At 36.7% G+C, this 19,382-nt stretch overlaps 3 protein-coding genes across 5 annotated transcripts; 2 read left to right on the top strand and 1 right to left on the bottom strand.

Moving 5' to 3' along the window:
• Positions 1 to 7,690, top strand: LOC147866858 (uncharacterized). Of its 2 annotated transcripts, XM_087317365.1 has the most exons (8): positions 1 to 261; positions 1,141 to 1,271; positions 1,409 to 1,543; positions 4,641 to 4,812; positions 4,901 to 5,069; positions 6,205 to 6,335; positions 6,695 to 6,847; positions 7,179 to 7,684. In XM_087317365.1, exons 1-8 carry the CDS (start codon positions 94 to 96, stop codon positions 7,287 to 7,289), a joined length of 1,170 nt encoding a protein of 389 aa, XP_087173491.1. In that variant the 5' UTR covers positions 1 to 93; the 3' UTR covers positions 7,290 to 7,684. The 2 variants fall into 2 exon arrangements, with proteins under 2 accessions (XP_087173491.1, XP_087173492.1); XM_087317366.1 differs by lacking the exon at positions 1,141 to 1,271 and having other exon boundaries at positions 18 to 261; positions 7,179 to 7,690.
• Positions 7,691 to 8,560: 870 nt separating this feature from the next.
• LOC147866859 (histone deacetylase 6-like) lies at positions 8,561 to 15,144 on the bottom strand. 2 transcript variants are annotated; one of them, XM_087317367.1, is made up of 7 exons: positions 14,355 to 15,034; positions 13,190 to 13,630; positions 10,806 to 10,948; positions 10,641 to 10,731; positions 9,356 to 9,492; positions 9,091 to 9,163; positions 8,561 to 9,015 (listed from the first exon to the last, which is right to left on the bottom strand). In XM_087317367.1, the coding sequence occupies exons 1-7, from the start codon at positions 14,931 to 14,933 to the stop codon at positions 8,836 to 8,838; spliced, it is 1,644 nt and encodes a 547-aa protein (XP_087173493.1). In that variant the 5' UTR covers positions 14,934 to 15,034; the 3' UTR covers positions 8,561 to 8,835. The 2 variants fall into 2 exon arrangements, 1 of the variants encoding a protein (XP_087173493.1); XR_015529535.1 differs by having other exon boundaries at positions 8,775 to 9,015; positions 9,091 to 9,159; positions 14,355 to 15,144.
• A 1,775-nt stretch (positions 15,145 to 16,919) lies between these two features.
• LOC147866860 (uncharacterized) lies at positions 16,920 to 19,015 on the top strand. Its single transcript, XM_087317369.1, has 4 exons — positions 16,920 to 17,038; positions 17,294 to 17,412; positions 18,077 to 18,244; positions 18,586 to 19,015. The coding sequence occupies exons 1-4, from the start codon at positions 16,960 to 16,962 to the stop codon at positions 18,745 to 18,747; spliced, it is 528 nt and encodes a 175-aa protein (XP_087173495.1). The 5' UTR covers positions 16,920 to 16,959; the 3' UTR covers positions 18,748 to 19,015.
• The last annotated feature ends 367 nt before the right edge of the window (positions 19,016 to 19,382 follow it).

A 19,382-nucleotide genomic window follows, 5' to 3' on the forward strand; every position in this document is an offset into this window, starting at 1 on the left:
ATCTTCCAACGGTTATGTGTACCCACGCCTTCTTCTGTTCCATCGTTAGGGTTAGGGTTAGGGTTCTGGTTCCCGGAACTAGGGTTTCCCGCCATGGTGGTTCCTCCGTTTCGTCTTCGCCCAAGTCTCGTGGAGCTTTGTGTACCTATAATCGCCACGTTTCCTGATGTTCTCTGCATCCTCGCTTCCATTCCTTCCTCCATCCGATCGCTCGTCATCGCCCATCTTCCTGTTCATCTCCCCCTCGATCTCTGCGCTCAGGTTAGGGTTTTATCTAATTATTTCTATTTTTATATAGTTTTTCTGTTGGTTTATGCCTTGCCTTTATTTTTTGGGTTTTGTCTGTTTCTTAATTTTCTTTTCCTTTCATTTTTATCTTTTCTTTATCGCAATATGTTTTCTTTTTTTTTTCTGACTGTTTTCCTTCCAAAGGTTCTCATGGACGATGGATAAAGAAGGGGTAACATTTTTTCTAAAATAGATACTTTTTAAATTAAACTGTGTTACTTCTATTTTTTTTCATTTTTATTCTGTTTTAAATATGTTCTTTCAATATAATAGTTTTGTTCTTTTGCGAATTGCGGTGTATGGTAGAATGTTGAGATTTCATGTGTTGCTTCTTTTTGGTTTAATGACACTATATTTTGGAATCATAACTTGCTTTTCTTTATATATATGACACTATTTTTTCTGGACGAAATTCTATTGGAATCACATTTTGCTTCAATAAAAAAATTCTTGCATAGATGACACTTTATAAGATCACATTCTGTAGATGAAAACCTAGTGGAGGTAAAGTTCATATTTTGTTGTTTCACAAATTAGGATCTCAGATTGTCTTTTGTAGTTTATGCAAATAAGAAACTATTGGGGTCACCTTTTTTCTTTCTTACATAGATTGGCATAGTATTTTAGAATCACACTTTGCCATTTGTTTTTGCATATAGATAGATGATAACCTATTTGATTCACAAATTGCTTTCTCTGTGACGTGATAGATAAAAGTATTCTCTCCAAATGAACCTTTGTTTTACATTTGTTTTGCTTTTCTTCATCAACGATGGCATAAATTGGGATTGCTTTTGGCTAGATTGTTCCTAAGGAAAACATTCTCACAGTTGTTTTTTGCTTAATTTTCAGTTTATCATAGATAATGAAGAATACTGGAAACGTAGATCTATGCTCAAGTGGGAGACTTGTGATCTTTCTTGCCATGGACGCTCTTGGAAACAACTTTTCTTTGAGTGCAACCTTGCTGATGCCCTTGAAAAGTTAGTTCAACCTCATTGCCATCCATATTATATATAGTGTAGTTTGTTCTATTACGTCGAGATAAAAGAGAGTTGCATGACTGTACCTTGAAGAAGTATTATTATTCTTAATATATAAAATTTTATTCCTTTTGAAGCTTTGATCCTACTGTGGAAGACATAGTTGAGTTGAAGAAGCTTTTGGATACAAGCAAACCATTTGTCCATAATCTCATGGTTTGCCAATTGCCTTCACATCTTAATCCGGCTTTGATTCTGCATTCATTGGGCAGGTATGTTTGTGAATAACTCCATGTTTCCATTACGCCAAGATTTTCTCGATATCATCCCATTTCACTTTTGATATCATACTTTCATATGAGGGCATTTGAAATCCATGTTTCATAGTATTCTCTAATACAGCAGCTCACGTTTCTCTCTCTCTCTCTCTCTCTCTCTCTCTCTATATATATATATATATATATATATATATATATATAGTAGAAGCCCCCATGTAAAGAAAATTCATAGCAGCAGAAGTTTGCCTAAAATGATGAGCTCAAGATATGATTTAATTAATAGGATATGGAAAAGAAAAATTGTAGCCGTTGGCAGGGCAAATGAATTTGTATATAGTCAAGAATAGTCAAGATCTGTTGGGTTGACATGTTGGAACCGAAGGGAGGTGCAAGCACAATCAACTTCGTGATGGGGTCTCCCATCCCTTCTACCGGAGATAACAAAATCCACTATCTCTAGTAGACATATTTGCTGGCAGCAAATAATGTATATCCATGTTCTAAGGTGAAGGATGAGCGGCAAAAGGATGTAGAACAGGGTTAACACACTAAAAACAAATTTTCACGGAGGACGATTTATGTCTACCATAGTGAAGTGTATATACAACAACTTGCCTCATTTAGATATTTTCATGTCCCTATTTCGATCTTTTCACTTCCCTAAAGTAAACCACAGAATGGTTATTAAAGTCATTGCATTATGCAGCGACAAATGCCTCCCCCCTCACCACAGCTAGCAACACGCCATTATATGGTAGAGCCATACTAAATAGTTGCCATGTGAAGTTTTGTGATGCAATGGGATGCTTGCAAAATAAGGTGACCCTGGAGATTTGTACACATAAACAAGCAAGAGCAACCTTTGACACCTCATGAAGAAGAAGAAGAAATCATATCTGGTTCTGATTGTTCTGAGTAGAAGAAAGTAAAAGGGCAGGGAAAATGTGTAATGACATACAACCCAGCACAGGCTTGACATGAATATGCTGAGGTGCTCAATGACATTTCTAAGCAGCATAGTTTGAAGGATGGATGCCAAAAGGATGTACACGCTAAGAACGGGCATAACATGCTAAAAACAAATTTTCATGGAGGATGATTGAGGCCTACCAGAATGAAGTGTATATACAATGACTTGCTTCATTTTGATATTTCGCATCCCTCGTGAACTAAGGCTCGAGTTGTCATATTGCAATTTAATCACTCTATAGTTTCCTATTTTAGAGGATTATGTGGTATTCAGGTCTAGATGAAGTATTCCTTGTGGGAAACTTCAATGGCAATTTGCAAAATAGACAATGTGGTACCTATGTTTTGGAAGACTCAGAGATGATGCACTCAATATCTTTGGAGGACTTACGAAGGTGTAAGAGGTCAGCTCACTCAAGACCAAACAACATAGGTTATGGGAAACTTCTGTTACAGCTAGAGTCTTGACACTACCTGATTGTTAACAATGAGATGAACTCATGGACAAACTCCAATGGTGTTACATGTTCCCAACTAGGAGACAATTGGAGCATAGTTTGATTATATCCTCGAGAAAGGAGAAGCCACCAAAACCGTGATTATATCCTTGGTACAAGGGAAGCCACCAAAATTATAAAAAACTTCAGCATCCCGTCCCACCCCAATTGGTGCCGCCCACACTTACATTTTCATAACCTTGCCAACAGCACACCATTTCAATCATCTTCTATTTCATCACCAACCTTGCCCCTACACACAATCACCCACTTCATCAATGAACTCGTAGGAACTTATAGTCAACATGTTACCATAAATCACATTGTTTTTTTCCAACTCTTTACTATCAATAGTTTTCCTTACCACACACTCTCCATACACCACACTCCTCGCAATATGCCCCAAAATCATTGGTACAATGAGGAATTTAAAGAGGTGTATGAACAACTTAGTGCTAAAGTAAAATATGATGTAGTGGCCGTATAACATGAATCAATCCAAATATATGAATGAATCCTAGTATGTCAATACACATCACGTGTGCTTTTTCCTCCATATATATTAAAAAAAGAAGATACATAAAATATCGATATGCCTCACAAGTTGCGCTTTTCGATCTATATATTTACACACAGATGCAAGCAAATGTAACCGTTGTGTGTTTAAACAGCACTCTTAAGAGGAAGCAAAATATTAGGATTCATACCACCTCTTCAAGAGCAAAGATTCTGCTACCGCCTAACATGATACCCCCACTCTGATCGAGGATCCACAACTATGGCATTCTTATGGTGAAATCTTGTATCATGTCCTTCACCAACCCCACCACAACTGTTAGAACATTGCCCTTCTACCCCATCCTTCACCTCTACGAGGTTGAGCAAGCCAACTAGGGCTTTCAACATGGATGATGATTTAACCACACAAGACTACAAGGGTAACCTCATGTATGGAGTATTTGTAGTTCCCTCTATCCTTGCAGACATGTTCAACATGGCCTTGGTAGGAAATTTGTAACATTAGTAGGATATTTGTACCTTAGAAAATGATTAGCCCAGGTACACCAGCTGGACCAAAAACACTTGCATACCCCATAGTAGCCCTAATGTGATCAGGATCAATTTTTCTGATCTGAGTAACAGATACCCAATCAATTGAAGACTAGGATCATCTAGCCTATTTGATTGATTTGAATGAGTTATTGGGAAAGGCTGGGGCATTTATTTAAGAAGAATATTCTTTTGAAATTCTGCAATGATTGAAATCAAGATAGTGATATGCAAGATCACTATTACTCTTGGAGGTATGGTTATTCTGGAAATGTGGCTTCTTAATGAATAAATGGTGGAGATTTTTGGCCTATTGTTGATGGTTTCTTAATGCCCCCTGAGCTGTACGGATGAACACACATAGTTGCCTTTTGTTTTTATGAGGTGAAATTATGTGCACCTACAGAGATAACAGTTACTGGGAACAACCTACATGTTCAATGTTACAGAGTGTAGATCGTGCAATGCCTCACTGTGTATTGTGTAATATGTTCCATCAGCTGTATAAAACATGAAGCATCAATGCATCACAATGTATTTTCTTTATTCTCTACTTCAATATCTTCGTACATTAGACAGCTCACCTCACTAAAGTTGGAGTACGGATGGAGAAAAGCTAAGATGAATTATCACCCTGAGAAGTTTGGAATGAAGATTTCTGATTGTCTTGCGTTCTCTTCTTCTCTTTCTATCAGTACAACTCTGACTGATTTGGATCTCTCATTCAACCTTCTTGATGATGAGAAGGTGAAAGCATATTTGTAGTTTGAACGCTTTGGTTGTTAAAGGACATGAAACTAGCTTGAGACTGAATACTATGAACATATAAATGCAGACCAAAATATTGTTGAAAGGAATGATGAAAAATCCAATTTTATTACAAGTGAATTTCTCTCACAACCGAATAGGAGATGCAGGCATCACAGAGCTGGCACAGTATCTGGTTTCTGAAGTTTGCTTTCTTGTTGGTGTCAAACTTAGTAACAACTATTTCTCGACGCAGGGTTAGTTTTATAACCATGACATCAGATTTTTTTGCTGTACACATACTTCTCTTCCTTGGCAAAACTGTAACCATGATATGTCATATCTGTAAATACACATAATCTTTCTCATTTTGAGGGGAAGAATCCCTTTTTCATATTAGATTTACCCATATCTACTATTTGGCTAGTAGTAATGTTCTCTTTTGTTTTAACTTTCAATTGAGGCGCATTATGCTCTTTGATATAAGAAAAGTTTTGATATGATTTCCTACTTAGAAAATTCTCTTCAAGAAGAGCTTTAAATTAAAACACAAATGTCCACGAACGATGATTTTTAAATTTACAGGCATTGAAATCAAGACCATTAGACTTGCAGCGTAAAAGACAACATGTGCTTCATATCCTAGAGTGACAAAAGCTGGCAAAAATGTTGGCAACATGATAGTAGGAAAAAAGAAAGATATGTGAACATTTGCCAGAGACTGATTAGACAAACATGGTAGCCAGTGATCAGGCATAACAATGCAGGCCCTATGCGCTTTAAGCCTGTTTGGAATTATTATTTTGATCATACCTTTCTAAACTTGGACATAGCAGTGCACACAGCTGTCTATTACCCCATGTATGTGGCTATACGTCCTTGGCTCCAGATATCTATGGTACATAGATTCTCATGCAGAAGGTGTTGTCTTTAAGACAGTTTGGAACAATTATTTTCAACATAAAACATAACCTCAGAAGCTTGAGCACTGCATTGGTCATCTATCATCCAATGTATGTGGCGATATGACTTTAATTCCAGATATCTATGCGTACTTTGAAGATCATCAATAACTAACATGCACGACCTCTCCTGACCAAGACAGTAGGTGCCATCAGAATCAGATGGAGGCCTATGACAGAGTCCATAGGATGACTATATGGTGTTTTTCATATGCCATTTTGTACTTGGGCTGATGTCAGCTGAGACTAGTCTAGTCTCTCCATATGTTTGTGAGTGATGACTGATTATCATATACATAAATGAAAGCATGAGTACAGTGCAAATGTCTTATTAAATTTCCTCTTATGGAATGCTTATATTTCAATCCTTTCTCTTGATGGAAGAAAATACATTTTTATAAAATTGTAAAAGGCCTCTTCATGGCTGCAGGTGCGAAGGCATTAGCAGAGGCTCTGAAAAGTAATGGTGTCCTCACCTATATGGATATTGGGTATAACAAATTGGAAGATGAAGGTGGATGTGCTATTATTGATTCTTTGCTCCTGAACACATCTTTACAGGTATTTCTGTAGCTTCTTGATATGCTTAGAATAAATAATAATAATGAGACCATCCTAGATGCAGGCAATTGCTAATTATGAGTTGTGGAGCAAATATTTCAGTTTATGGACAAAATTTGCTAATGATATGAAGTATCACATCTTTTGTACATTGTTTTACTTTTTTTCTTTAGTTTGGTGCAGAAAGATTCAGTCACTTAATCTTGCAAAGATAATCTTTAGGGACAAAATTTGTTAATGATATGAAATATCACATCTTTTGTAAATTGTTTTACTTTTTCTTTAGTCTAGAGGAGATAGATTCAGTCACTTATGGGAAAGAGGAAGCTAAATGAAAGCCTTATATGTTTTGTATTCAGAAATTGGTGCTTGGAAATTGTCGACTTGGAGAAGAAACTGCAACATCTTTACGGGGGCTAATAAGCAGCTGTCGTCCTCCATTGATGCATCTTGATTTGTCAGGAAATCCTTCCATTGGCATGAATGGTGGAGCAATCCTCCAAGAGTCTATGGTATGTTACACCTCATGAACCTTTTCAAACTTACCTCATATTGAGCCTTCACAATGCCCGGGAGCTTGTTTGCCATACACATTTGCTGTGACTAACAATGAGTTGGCTCACACTGATATAGTGCATATATTTACGATGTGTTAGTTCATATTGTATGTAAGGTGTCCTAGTTAATATATATGATAGTATTAATATTGATTGAACATTTTTGTTGATAACAAAACCAGGGAAATAAATTTCTTATAATTTGGTGGCATTCAAAAATTATATTTACAGAGTATCTATCTACTATTGATTGTGTCAGTAAATTTTGTTTTATTATTCCATGCAGGAGGAAGGAAATCCACCAATGTTTCTGGATTTGAAACTATGTGGATTAAATGATGATTTGGAACAGGAAATAACTGAGGTAGTCGAGGCCAAGTATAGATTAAAGCCATGATTGCCTTCTTCCAATGCAGAAGGGTTATTGTCCGAGTGGTATAAAGATGGAAAGTATGATGCTCGAGAAGTGATTATAAGGAGAGATCTTGAACTTCTCTTTTGCATATCAATGTGTACCATGATTTTGGCATGGGCTCTTCTATGTTCATTCATTAATGCGCACAGTGGATTATTATATTTTATTGTTAAATTGACACTTTCACGGGCTTTCTCCCTGGCATTATCCCCTTATAAGGATACTTGTTTCTCACTTTGATAGTGGTGGAACTAATGTTCTTCACAAAAATTTCATCAATCATACTTGTGGGATATAAATATTACGATCATTAATTGTTTATGTAGTGGAACACATCAAAGACTTTGCCCATGACTTAGGGATGGCAATGTACCATGTATTCTATAAAATCGCAATGATTTAATACCATGTTACATTTGGAGGAATGTTTGCATCACTGGATTGTTTTATTTGTCTTAAATATTCATTTCAGCTCCTGGTAAAATATAGTTAGTTCCACGAATTACTGGTAGCTTTAATTGATTAAAATGTTGTTACTGGTGTGAAATAGACATATATTATGAGGGATGTGACTGTGATTGTAAGAATCAACGTGTAAGCACATCTCTGCATACTCTCCTTCAGGGGCTGACATCCATTAACAGTTGCTAATGCGAGTGAAGCTTCTCCTTGGCTTCAATTATGTGAGTTGCTAATGCGAGTGAAACTATATAGTTTGAGAATTCATAAACGATTTGGTTTGGTTTTTGTTTTTTATAGAAACCAAACCAAACCAGGCCCATAGGTACTGGTAAGCATAAAACTTGCATCCTTAGAGTTCATCAATAGACCTCACATAAAGAACCTTCCTAACATACGAGTTGTAGATTGTATTTGCCTTGGGCCAGCAAGCAATAGAGAGACCCAGGTCTTACTGTATATGGGATAGAAATATTAATTATTCGTGTCTTCATATTTTAATTAGTTAATCACTATCCTTGGAAGATCATCAAAAACAGAATCGTTTCATTCCCTTCACTTGCTAGAAAACATCATGCAAAACATCAACTGAAGTTGGTTTGGAAGTGATACCAACTTTTCAATATTTGACATTAAGAGTGGAAAGCTATAAATGCTTTTACACTACCATCATAGTAACCACTCGGTAAGTGGGTCTACGTCAACCTCTATACAGAATAAACTCAGTGCAAATCTAGCAAAAAGTATAACAATAAGATAGAAGAAAGACAACATTTAAAATTTAAAAGCCGATGCACATAATACATTAACTCTTTGTGAGAAACTCATGTTCAGGGCTATTATAATTTACAATTAATTGTACATCCTCTAACTGGTAAGCAGACAGACCAGCAGTGTATCTCCATCTTTTTGATAATCCTATATCCCATTCGAAGCATTTACTACAATTGGCTGAGTTATGATAAGAATGATTCAATGTATTATTACTCATGGGAAAATAAACAAATGTGTAAACATTGTAGTTTGTATTGTCTTTTTACTACATTTTAAGCATGAACCTTAATGGATTTCATGATCCCTTGTTATCCTTATTAAACCGTGTGTATGGTGTGCATGGTAAGGCCAAAATCACTTTCTGATCCCTTGTTCGTGTTCTGAAACTCCGAAAAGCATCTGATGGTGTTGTCAGGTGTTCCATAGTCTCTAAATTATTGTCAGAAGTCACAGCCACACCACCCTGTTGCTCATTCTGTTGAGATGCATCAAATTCATGACAAGGAAAAAAACAGGGCATGCAAAATAAGATTTTAGCCTTAATAAATACCATAGGTATTGCTCCAATTGAGTTTCGCTCAACCTTTGTAAAACGTTTCCCTGTTAGTGGGTCGAAAAGCTGTCTGCATTAAAAAGCCAATAGTAGTAAGAACCTCCATTCAAGTTACTCAAACCCAGAACATAAAAAGATAAGAAAACCATAGCTCCTGAAATTTGTGACTATTTAAAACTCCTGTGCAGGCAGATTCTATCTAGTCAAGCATCAAGAAGCATCTATATAACTTTCAGGTTTTTTTTATGTCAGAAAATTCTACTTTAAAGACGGACTCGGTTCAGTAATATCAATGCTCTGGTTCCATTCCTTTGGTGGTTCCCCTTCTTCAGTGTCTGAATCAGAATATTCCCCATCCCATAACCTAGCCTTTGGTCGTGTATCATAAGCTTCTTCCATCTGCAATGGAGAAAAAATGGACTCATAAATTAACCATTTCCCAACAGCCTTCACAAGACAACTTTAAGGGAAATGAACCAAAATATATCTCTTCTTTAGTGAATTTGAGAAATATCCCCAGTATTTTCAGACCCCACAATAACCCCCACTTTTCAAAATTTCTAGTTCACTTTTTGTTCAACCATTTAAACATCATGCTTTGCAATTTTGGTCCCCTGGAGACACTAGAATATCATCATTATCTCTTGAGAGAGAGTGTATTTGTGTGATTAATGTCTACTAGAGGCCAAAATCAGTGTGAGACAAATCACAATTACAAATATGGTTGAATTCATTTTATCCATATTGAAACAAAAATAAATGCTCTAGGTTTCCGAAAGCTCCATGATCATGATTTTAATACATGTGAAGGACTAATTTTGGAGATGGTTTACAAGCGCAGTGTGCATATCCAAAATGTATGGCAGAAATAGAAAGAGGAGGGACGAGAGAAGTTGTTGAGAGTGAAGCTGTAAATACAGGAGTATGTTGAGAACTTTGAAAAGACAGAGGGTGTTTCAAGAAAGAAAGAGGGAGTTTTTGGTAGATCCCCCTTGTTTTTAATATTTGGTGCCACAATTTTCTATGTAGTTAGTATTGTCTCTTTACTTGTACTTGTGTCTATAACAAGACACAAACAATGCTGCATTATATAATCTTCGTAATAAGGCTGTATAACTTTCAAGTTTCCAGAAATAACGACATACATACATAAATTTCATATCTACATACATACGGACTTCCGTGCCACATAAGACAGGCTTAATGTCATGTAGGACCAAACCAAAGATTTAAAACTTGTAAGGTTGTCTAAGAGACGTGTGAAGCAAAAATGTTTTCAACATATGAGATAGAGTATAAGCCGTGAAAGAGAAAAAACAATGATCTATTGACATTTTGTAGAAGACAATTCATGATGGATTTTCTAATGTTTAACAAATTTGTCTTGTTTTTTGGAATATAACTTTTGATTACAATTATGTTAACTGACAAACATTCCAACTGTTTATGTTGGTGAAAGGAAGATGTAGTCTCAGGTTGTACTACAATGCAATGTTGGTTTTACCAGTGCACTACATCCCAAATATGAAAAAAGAAAAGAGGGATACCTCATCAAGAAGTTCTGTGTCTGGTGGTCTTTCTTGGAATTGAACACTAGGAACATGCTGTAGCTTCGATAGATTTTCAAGTAATATTTCCCTAGTGGATGAAAGAATGAATGAGATCAAATAAAAAATACAAAAGAACAGAACCCAAAAGTTGAATAAGTGAACCTTATGGAGTCTAGATAACTCTTATGGTTTTTGTTTGCCATGCTGGTCGGAGCTATGTGAAGGTTATACTCAGGACCAAAGTACTCGAAATACTCATTGTACGGCATTTTATCATCAATCTCAACACCAACAGCAATAGCAGTCTGTCATGAAAAATCTTTGTGAATAAGAGGTTAATCAAAAGAGACAGAAAACTTATTATGACTAATCATTAACATAATGTTTATAGATCAACACTTTTTATTCTAGTTGGTGGTGTGAACTCTAATTCAAAGTTCTTCAATGACTCCCATGCTAGAGTTTAGGTAGATGATCATGCACAAATTATTCTTAAAGAAAACATAAACAAGAGACTAGAAAAGCATAGCAAGTCATACACTCAGCAAAAAAATCGAAATATTCCATGAATTAAACTACTTCAGCTACCAACTTATATCATAACTTAAACTAATCAGTTTGTAGTGACTGTGAAACAGAGAACACTGTAGCCTCTACACGGAAGTATATTCACTTTCTCAAGAAGTTTAACATGAGGGCACCTAGCAATCATTCCAGATACAGTTATACCGATCAGATTATGTTTAAATCCTTTAAGAAAGTGGTGCATTGAATCCACGATATATTTGTAAGTTGCTCATGCAATACAAAATGTGTCACTAAGAATCAGCTGATTTTAAATGCTATGCAGATGAAATATAAATTAATTCCCTCATGTTGTATATATTTCTCAAAAAATAGCATGCAAATGCTTCTCATAAAAGAATAACATTTTTATTCCATTGCAACACAGCATATAAAATGCATTCATGTGAACTCTTGCTTTCCAAGTCTACTTTTTGCAAATATGATTGTTAATATGACCTGAGATGGACAACCCCACACTCAAGTTTTTATTGCAATATATTCTTAATGCTTATGACTATTATATTGCAATCAAAAGCATAATCACAAAAGCATTTCTTGGTTGAATGGATTATTTGAAAGAACCATGGATTTCATGAGCCTCATAAATTAAGTGGACACTAAAATCAGTGCACTGCCTGCTGCCCAGGTTATAGCTTGATAGTCTGTTGGAGAAGGAGATGGATGATCAAGGAAATTCCATAGGGCTTGAAAGCATTCATTGTAGCACAATATTCAAAAGTCTCTAGCCAAATTGCAGCCACAAAAAACATATTTCCTATCACAAAAAGGTTTGTGTGCTATTCATAATGTAAACGAAATCGAACAAAGTATAATAACATTCCCAAGAGCTAAAAGAGGCCTAGATAACAAGTAATGATTAAGAATTCCATACTATGAATTTTACATACAAATGAAATGAAAAACTGATGATTTGGAGTTCCATACTATGCAAACTACAATGGAATTTCTTAAGAGAATTCGGCCAATATTAAGTCTTCAATAGTAAAGATGGAGATGATGATATATTATCATTCAACGATGGCAGTAGCATGACCTATTGAACTGAGAAATCATCACAAGAGAGTCTCCTCTACTGTGGTTGCTCGTGTGAATATGTTGAGAGCATACATATGTGCCCAGAAGGGAATGAGTGTGTCTAGGTTGAAGATATTGTGAGATGTTTGTGCATTCATGGTCAATGATGATACAAGTTGTCAGGACTCAAATGGCCCTGAATGCTTCGCGCTGTAGCATTAGGTATTCCCTCATCCTTGAGCTCTAAGTTTTGGACAAAGTGTGAAAATGGGGACTGGTCTTGCTAGAAGTCTCCACACTCCAGTTTATATTTCAAGACCATAAGAATCGAGTGAGATGTCTGTGCATTCATGGTCAATGATGATACGAGTTGTCAGGACTCAAATGGCCCTGAATGCTTCGCGCTGTAGCGTTAGGTATTCCCTCATCCTTGAGCTCTAAGTTTTGGACAAAGTGTGAAAATGGGAACTGCTCTTGCTAGAAGTCTCCATGCTCCAATTTATATTTCAAGATCATAAGAATCGAGTGCAGAGAAGAGTGAGAGGATGACACTATTTCTTGTAGTAATATGTGATGCAATATTTGCAATTTGCCAATCTCAACAGTCCCATTATATTTAGTGGATAGCTCAAGTAATTTGCTCATATTCCATCTCTTAAATCTTTTTATATTGCCTGGTCAGAAAAGATAATTTTGCTTTTATTTTGTCAATTTTGTTGCTGGCCTCCCAAGCCTGGACCTTCACACTAAAGAGGGAGAAAGAAAGAGAAGAATGAAATCTATATTAAGGTCTACTAGAGACCAAATTTGGCCTATGCGTGAAATCATGCTTACAAATATGAGAAACAAGAAATGAAAGGTAATTAACTGTTATATTAATGTCTACAGAAGGCCAACATATGAGTAATAAAGGGTAGACAGACAGACAGACAGAAAGAAAATACCTCATAGCACCAACATCTTGCAACATTTCTAATTGTGTAGCCACCACCTCCCAAAAGTAATAGAGGTACATTAAAAGAACGTACAAATCTAACACATTCTGCATGGCCTTTCACAGATAAGTTGAAGCAACCAAGTCTATCGCCTGTAAGGGAATCTGCCCCACATTGCAAGACGATTGCTCCTGGTTGATACACCTCCATCACTTTCGATATTATTGGCTTAAAGAGTGATTGATAGCTATCATCATCGATGCCCTCATGCAGTGGTACATTCACAGAGTAATATTTCCCTTTTCCATAGCCCAGGTCTCGAAGGTCACCAGTACCAGGGAAATAATCACCGAATTTGTGAAAGGAAACTGTCATAACTCGATCAGTTGTGTAGAATGCTTCTTCAACTCCATCACCATGGTGAATATCAATGTCGATGTAAAGAACCCGCTACAAAAGACCCAATAAGAGTAAGAAGACTAATTTTATGGAAAAGATTCTAACGAAGGCTTACAACATTTTAAGCATAAAGTATTGGCACTTCTTTCACGTTTCCTCTTCATTTTGTAAGTAGAAAATCTAACCTAAATTGTCATGCTCAGCAATCCAAGAGAACCTATTTGTTTCATTAATCAGCTATATGACTGCCTCTTTTTCATTTGAATAGAAAGAATGATTTCTTGGTTCCTAAGAATGCTTACTGATCCAAGAAAATCCATATGATAAACTTTCCATACAAATCAAGCTGAACGTCCCAATGTAGCCAGAGAACATATATTTGTCTTGATTTCGTAAATTATATAAATATTATGCTCTGAAGAGGTGATTTGGGTGAGCTATATAAGTCTCCTTCACCATATAAACGAATCTCACTGTGTTCAGCGCAAAATATGTATCAACAAACTTTTCTTATTTTTTCCTTCACACCATATGTATTAAAAAAGGCTTACATTTAGGTATCACAAATGACTTTTCAATCTAGGTTTTTCAAATCAATCCTCTTAGACGTGGATTTTACGCATAAATTTTCAAATAAGGCTTCTCAATGTGTGTTTTAAATCACTAATTAAACCTACGCAGTATTAATAGGTTTTCAAAGTAAGCTTCTTGAAACAAAAGGATTTTCTTTTAGAGAGATGGTGACCAGTTCTAGTAATAACAATAATCTCCTTACTTCATGACATTTGAGCAGCTCTAGAATCGCGAGCACGATGTCATTGACATAACAAAACCCGGATGCCTCACATTTCTTGGCATGATGGAGTCCACCAGACCAATTAATGGCTATATCGCTCTTCCTCTGATTAAGCTTCACAGCTGCACCAATCGATCCTCCAGCATAGCTCTGACAAAATTCATACAGCCCATTGAAGACAGGGCAATCTTCAGCTACATTGAACCTCCTCAGTATCCGTAGACGTTGCCGGTATTGTTGTTGATTTTGTGTATCTGAACCATGTTCATGCTGTTGATGTTGTGTTTCGGAAGAACGGAGCGAACTCAAGAATGAGATGTAATCATTTGAGTGATAGATACAAAGGTCTTCTTGATGAGCAGGATAAGGTCGGAACATATCAAGTTTGTGATGAAGATCATAGTGGACGATGAGGGAGTGAGCCATTCTGATTCGGTGAGGTTTCATTGGGTGACCTTGGCCATAGTAGTAGTTGCCAACAGCTGGGTCATAGAAGTAGGACACTACCCTCTTCTTTCCCTCAGGCCCTGCTGTGAGAGAGTTCAGCCCGCTCTCCATCCTTATCCTCCACTGTCCGCTTCTTGCTTTCTCACTTCTCTAGGAGACCAAAAGCTCTCTTTTCGCCTGATGTTAGAGAGCTCGGCCTGCTGGACATCGCTCTTCGGCTTTCTGGGGGGGGGGGGGGGGGGGGTCTGGTCTTCTCTTTCTAACCATCTGGGCCCTGCTGTGTTATTATAATAGGGAAGGAGGTTAGCCCACTCGCCATCTCTGATCTCCTCTTTCTCTCCTCTGCTTCTGTCTCCTCTCCTCTCTATCTCTGTCTCTGTTTCTGTATGTGTATATGTATATGTATGTCTTTCTGTATATGTATTGTATGTATATGTATATGTCTTTCTGTATATGTATATGTATACAGTATATGTATATGTACATATTATATATGTATATGTATTGAAACTCAATGACTATGTTTGGTCGACGTTTGATCATAGTTACATGTTAAACACCTACTAAAGATTGTGATTAGGGACAAAAACACAGGTTTCAGCTTTAAAACTCTGTCGATTAGAACATCACAACTCTAGAATTAGAAGCACGATTCACAAGTTACGACTATGATATGGCCGTTCCTGCAAAACATTCATATGAGTGCATATGTCTAGTGATTAAAGTAGCACGTCTTCTTACTTTGTCATGATAATTAAAACTTCATCATTCTCTACTGTCGTGTTAAAAGGTATAACAATGCACTTAATCTTGTTCCAAGTGAATATGAACCAAACCTCGTATATAAATACATAAATAATGTTATAATGATTAGCTTGTTTTTTCAATTTACAATATACGTGGCCGTATTTTGCTAAATTTTCATATCTTAACACATGATATATGGTGCAATATATCCCTAAAAGATCCACATAAACTCATTTACAGTTACAAGTGGACCCATAACTTATCCCAGGATAGTTTGTATGACAATCTTCTACACAAGAGGATGAGAGTCGGAGGGTTAATCAATAATGTAATGAAGGGATTATTACTTTTAATCCCAAGGATTGAGATAACCCTTAATGTCAAGTGTGAACTTGGCAGGGGGGCTTGGCTTAGGCACTACGAGGCCCAATTAACCTCATTAGGGCATCATTTGACAACATCAAGATTGAGATATTGTGATGAGAAGACTCTTGTGGTGAGCGTGTGCCAATACCAAGTACAACTCGAAGCCCATAATGATGCTTATGGGACATTGCTTAAGGCTCAACTTCTTCTTTATCCATTCGCTTGGGTGGATCGGCAGCTTTCTTTCTCTCTCCATGTCATGATTTTCTTATTAATTTCCTGATTTTCCTGCATACATTAGAATATATCTCTGACATTTACGACCATAATGGATTTAAGGAAATGGAATTCAATGTGCTTGCTTATTCTAGACGAGAGTCTTCCAATTTGACTAGTCAATTGAATCAATTAGGAGATGACCAACTATGAAAGTTTGAACCTTCAAGGAGGGATAGTCACACTACCTAGACTCATGAAATACAGGGATTAGTGGTTGTTGATGCAAACTCACTACATAAGCGAAGTAGTTAATCGCCCAAAACAACCTTTTCAAATAAGTAACGATAGAGTAATGAACACTTAAGAGTGATCATAAACTCAATTAGGAACCACAATGCTCGATCACAGCTGAAAAACAAACACATGACGATAAGCAAGGAGTATGTAACCACATAATTACACATAATTAAGCCAAGGTGACATGGAGGCAGTGAGTACAAACAATGGCAGCCTAATACCAAATCTCTTAATCAACGAGAGATGATCACTAGGGTCCGATGTTAAACAAGGAGGTGCTAAGTTTAGCGGTGTCTCCGAACAACCCATTACCAAGTGTTTACATGGTCTAGGGTTTGTTAATGACTTGACTTACATTGGCAAGGCCCTCTAAACTTTGGGGTGGGGGGTATTTTGGGAATTCCTTAAAACAAAGATGGGGCCCATTTTCATAATTTTAGCATTTCTTCTCTCTGTCTCTATCTGTATTGCAGTCTGTCTGTCTCTTCTCTCCAAACAAGAACAAGTTATGCTTCATCGTGATGTCGCGTCCATTGCCCATTTCTCATCATGGGCATCTCTCCAAATCTTGGCCCCTGTTACAAGAGGTAAGATTCCCCTCTCTCTCTCTTTAAGATTCTTCTCTCTCTGTGTGGATTGGATCGATAGTATACTCATGACAAGGATTAGGCGATGGTATGATGCGATGACATGATAATAATGTGGCGGTGATGATGTTGATAATATGATGAAGATGAAAACAGAAACAATGAAGGATGATGACTATGAGTGATGATGGTACAATGTCCATACGATGATGATGAATTTGCACTAATGCCGGTACTATGATGATAATGATGCAGGAGCTTCTCAAGTAATGTTGCCGCCATCACGACTACTGAGGATCGAAGCAGGTGCAGGCAAGAAGCGAGTGCCCCGCACAGAGAGCCACAAAGTGCTCAATCTGCGAGCTCGAAAAAAGGTAGGTTTCTCTCTTTATGGAGAACACATTATGTTATAGTGGAATGTAGAACTAATAGATAGATAATTTGATATGTAAATAGATGGGTAGATACACACTAGATCAAGGTGGGAGCAGCAACAAGCAAACCATTGTTGGTATATATATATATAACACATGTAGGACATGTTAGGGTACGTTGGAATGATACACTTATACATAGAGAGGTAGAAAGATCCTTTGTATAGATATTTTTTTCACTATGCAGGCATATTAGGGCACATTGGAATGAGACTGTCTCATACATAAATGGTGCATATATATTCTACCGTCTTATATTTTATTTGCTACTCTATGGGCCATCTCAATGATGCATAAGCAGATGTGTGGATCTTAGAAGACTTAAGCCTATCTCAAATGCCAGGGTTAAACTTGCTTTGCTTATGTATTAATCCTGGCATGAACGCTATATTTTAAAAAGAACAGGGATTTAAGTAATGGAAGGCATGGTTTTAAAATATTTCATGTTCTATTAGTATATGCAAGGACCTTAGATGAGACCATCTCATAGATGAGGTCTAGAAACGTTATTTTTTCAATCTATATTGTGTTTTGCTTGTGGATGATGATAAAATGGGTGGCTTCTTGGAAAATTTATCTCCTTTCTTTTTCTTTCTATTTCTAGCTCACGGGGACTAGTGAGAAGCCACGGCTTTTGGTGTTTTGTTCAGACAAGCATCTCTATGCCCAAGTCATCGACGACTCTAAGAAGGCCACTCTTTTATCAGCATGCACTTCACAACTCTTAGTTTCTTCGACCAACAACGAATCTGAATCCTATTCTCCTATCTTAGTATGGCTCTGTCTCATTGTTTTCTCTTCTACTTTCATTAGTACTTCTATTAGTTGGAGAATATTCTCGTTGCATTGTTTTTGTTTCAAACATTTAAATATAGACGGTGAGAATGGCTCGTGACAATAATCCTATCAGGAGCATTATACGCATTTTAAAACTTTGTAGGAAGCGATAAGAGTAATCCCATCTTAAAAGGTTCTAACTCTTTCATTAGATTGCGATTCTAGAACTCTGTAATGTTGCTTTCGTTGTGCATTTCTCATGGGAATCATGCCCACTATATGAAATGATATAGAATGTAAGAGACCTTTACCTGACATTAAGGATAATGTTTCCAGGATTCTGCCCAGAAACTCGGTAGAGAGGTAGCAATGGAATGCCAAAGGCAAGGCATAACAAAAGTGAAATATTATAGACGGGGTACACTGCATTGGAAACGAGTGAAGCTGTTCCGCCTTGCAGTACAAGATCATGGCCTTCAGTTGGAATATCCAGATTGAACTCCAAGGTCATTTGATAACACCAGTGCACTCAAAGCTTTACATGGATGTCTTGATAGATTTGAAAGTTGTCTCTTTCTCTGGCACTTGTATATATATATATATATATGGGCTCAAGGAGTTTAGGTTAGCAATTTTGAGAGGTGTATGTATTTTTTGGCCATTGAAACACTTTTGCAGTTTAACTCGTTGGTGGCAGAGGTGCTTTATGTGCTTTGTATGATGTTCAAAGGAAATCTGCAAAATGACTTTCATTTTGGTTTTGCTACATACATTCCCAAGTCAAACAGACCATCACTTTATTTAGTGAGAATTGTACATATATTGCTTGTGATATTTTAAAGAAAGGCTTGATGGTAACTATATGTACTAATAGGCTATGAATCAGGTTTAAATCCTCTTAACTAAAAAATACATGCATCTGTGTTGAAAACGAATTTGACTTCTATCACATGCTGGGACAAACAACCAGCAAAATGCTGTGGAAAGATGAACATCTGATGAGATAATTGTCAACAATCCATTTGATGCATTATGTTAAAGCAAATTTATCTGCCCAGTTTGTGAGCAAAATGTTTTGGAACATCTTGTTAACATAATAAATTGTTGTAATATACAGTGCTGGCACAGATCAA

Source organism: Azolla caroliniana, unplaced genomic scaffold (assembly GCF_043228905.1).
Source record: "Azolla caroliniana isolate FFs.n. ecotype wild unplaced genomic scaffold, voAzoCaro1.0.p SCAF_3, whole genome shotgun sequence".
Lineage (NCBI taxonomy): Eukaryota > Viridiplantae > Streptophyta > Polypodiopsida > Salviniales > Salviniaceae > Azolla > Azolla caroliniana.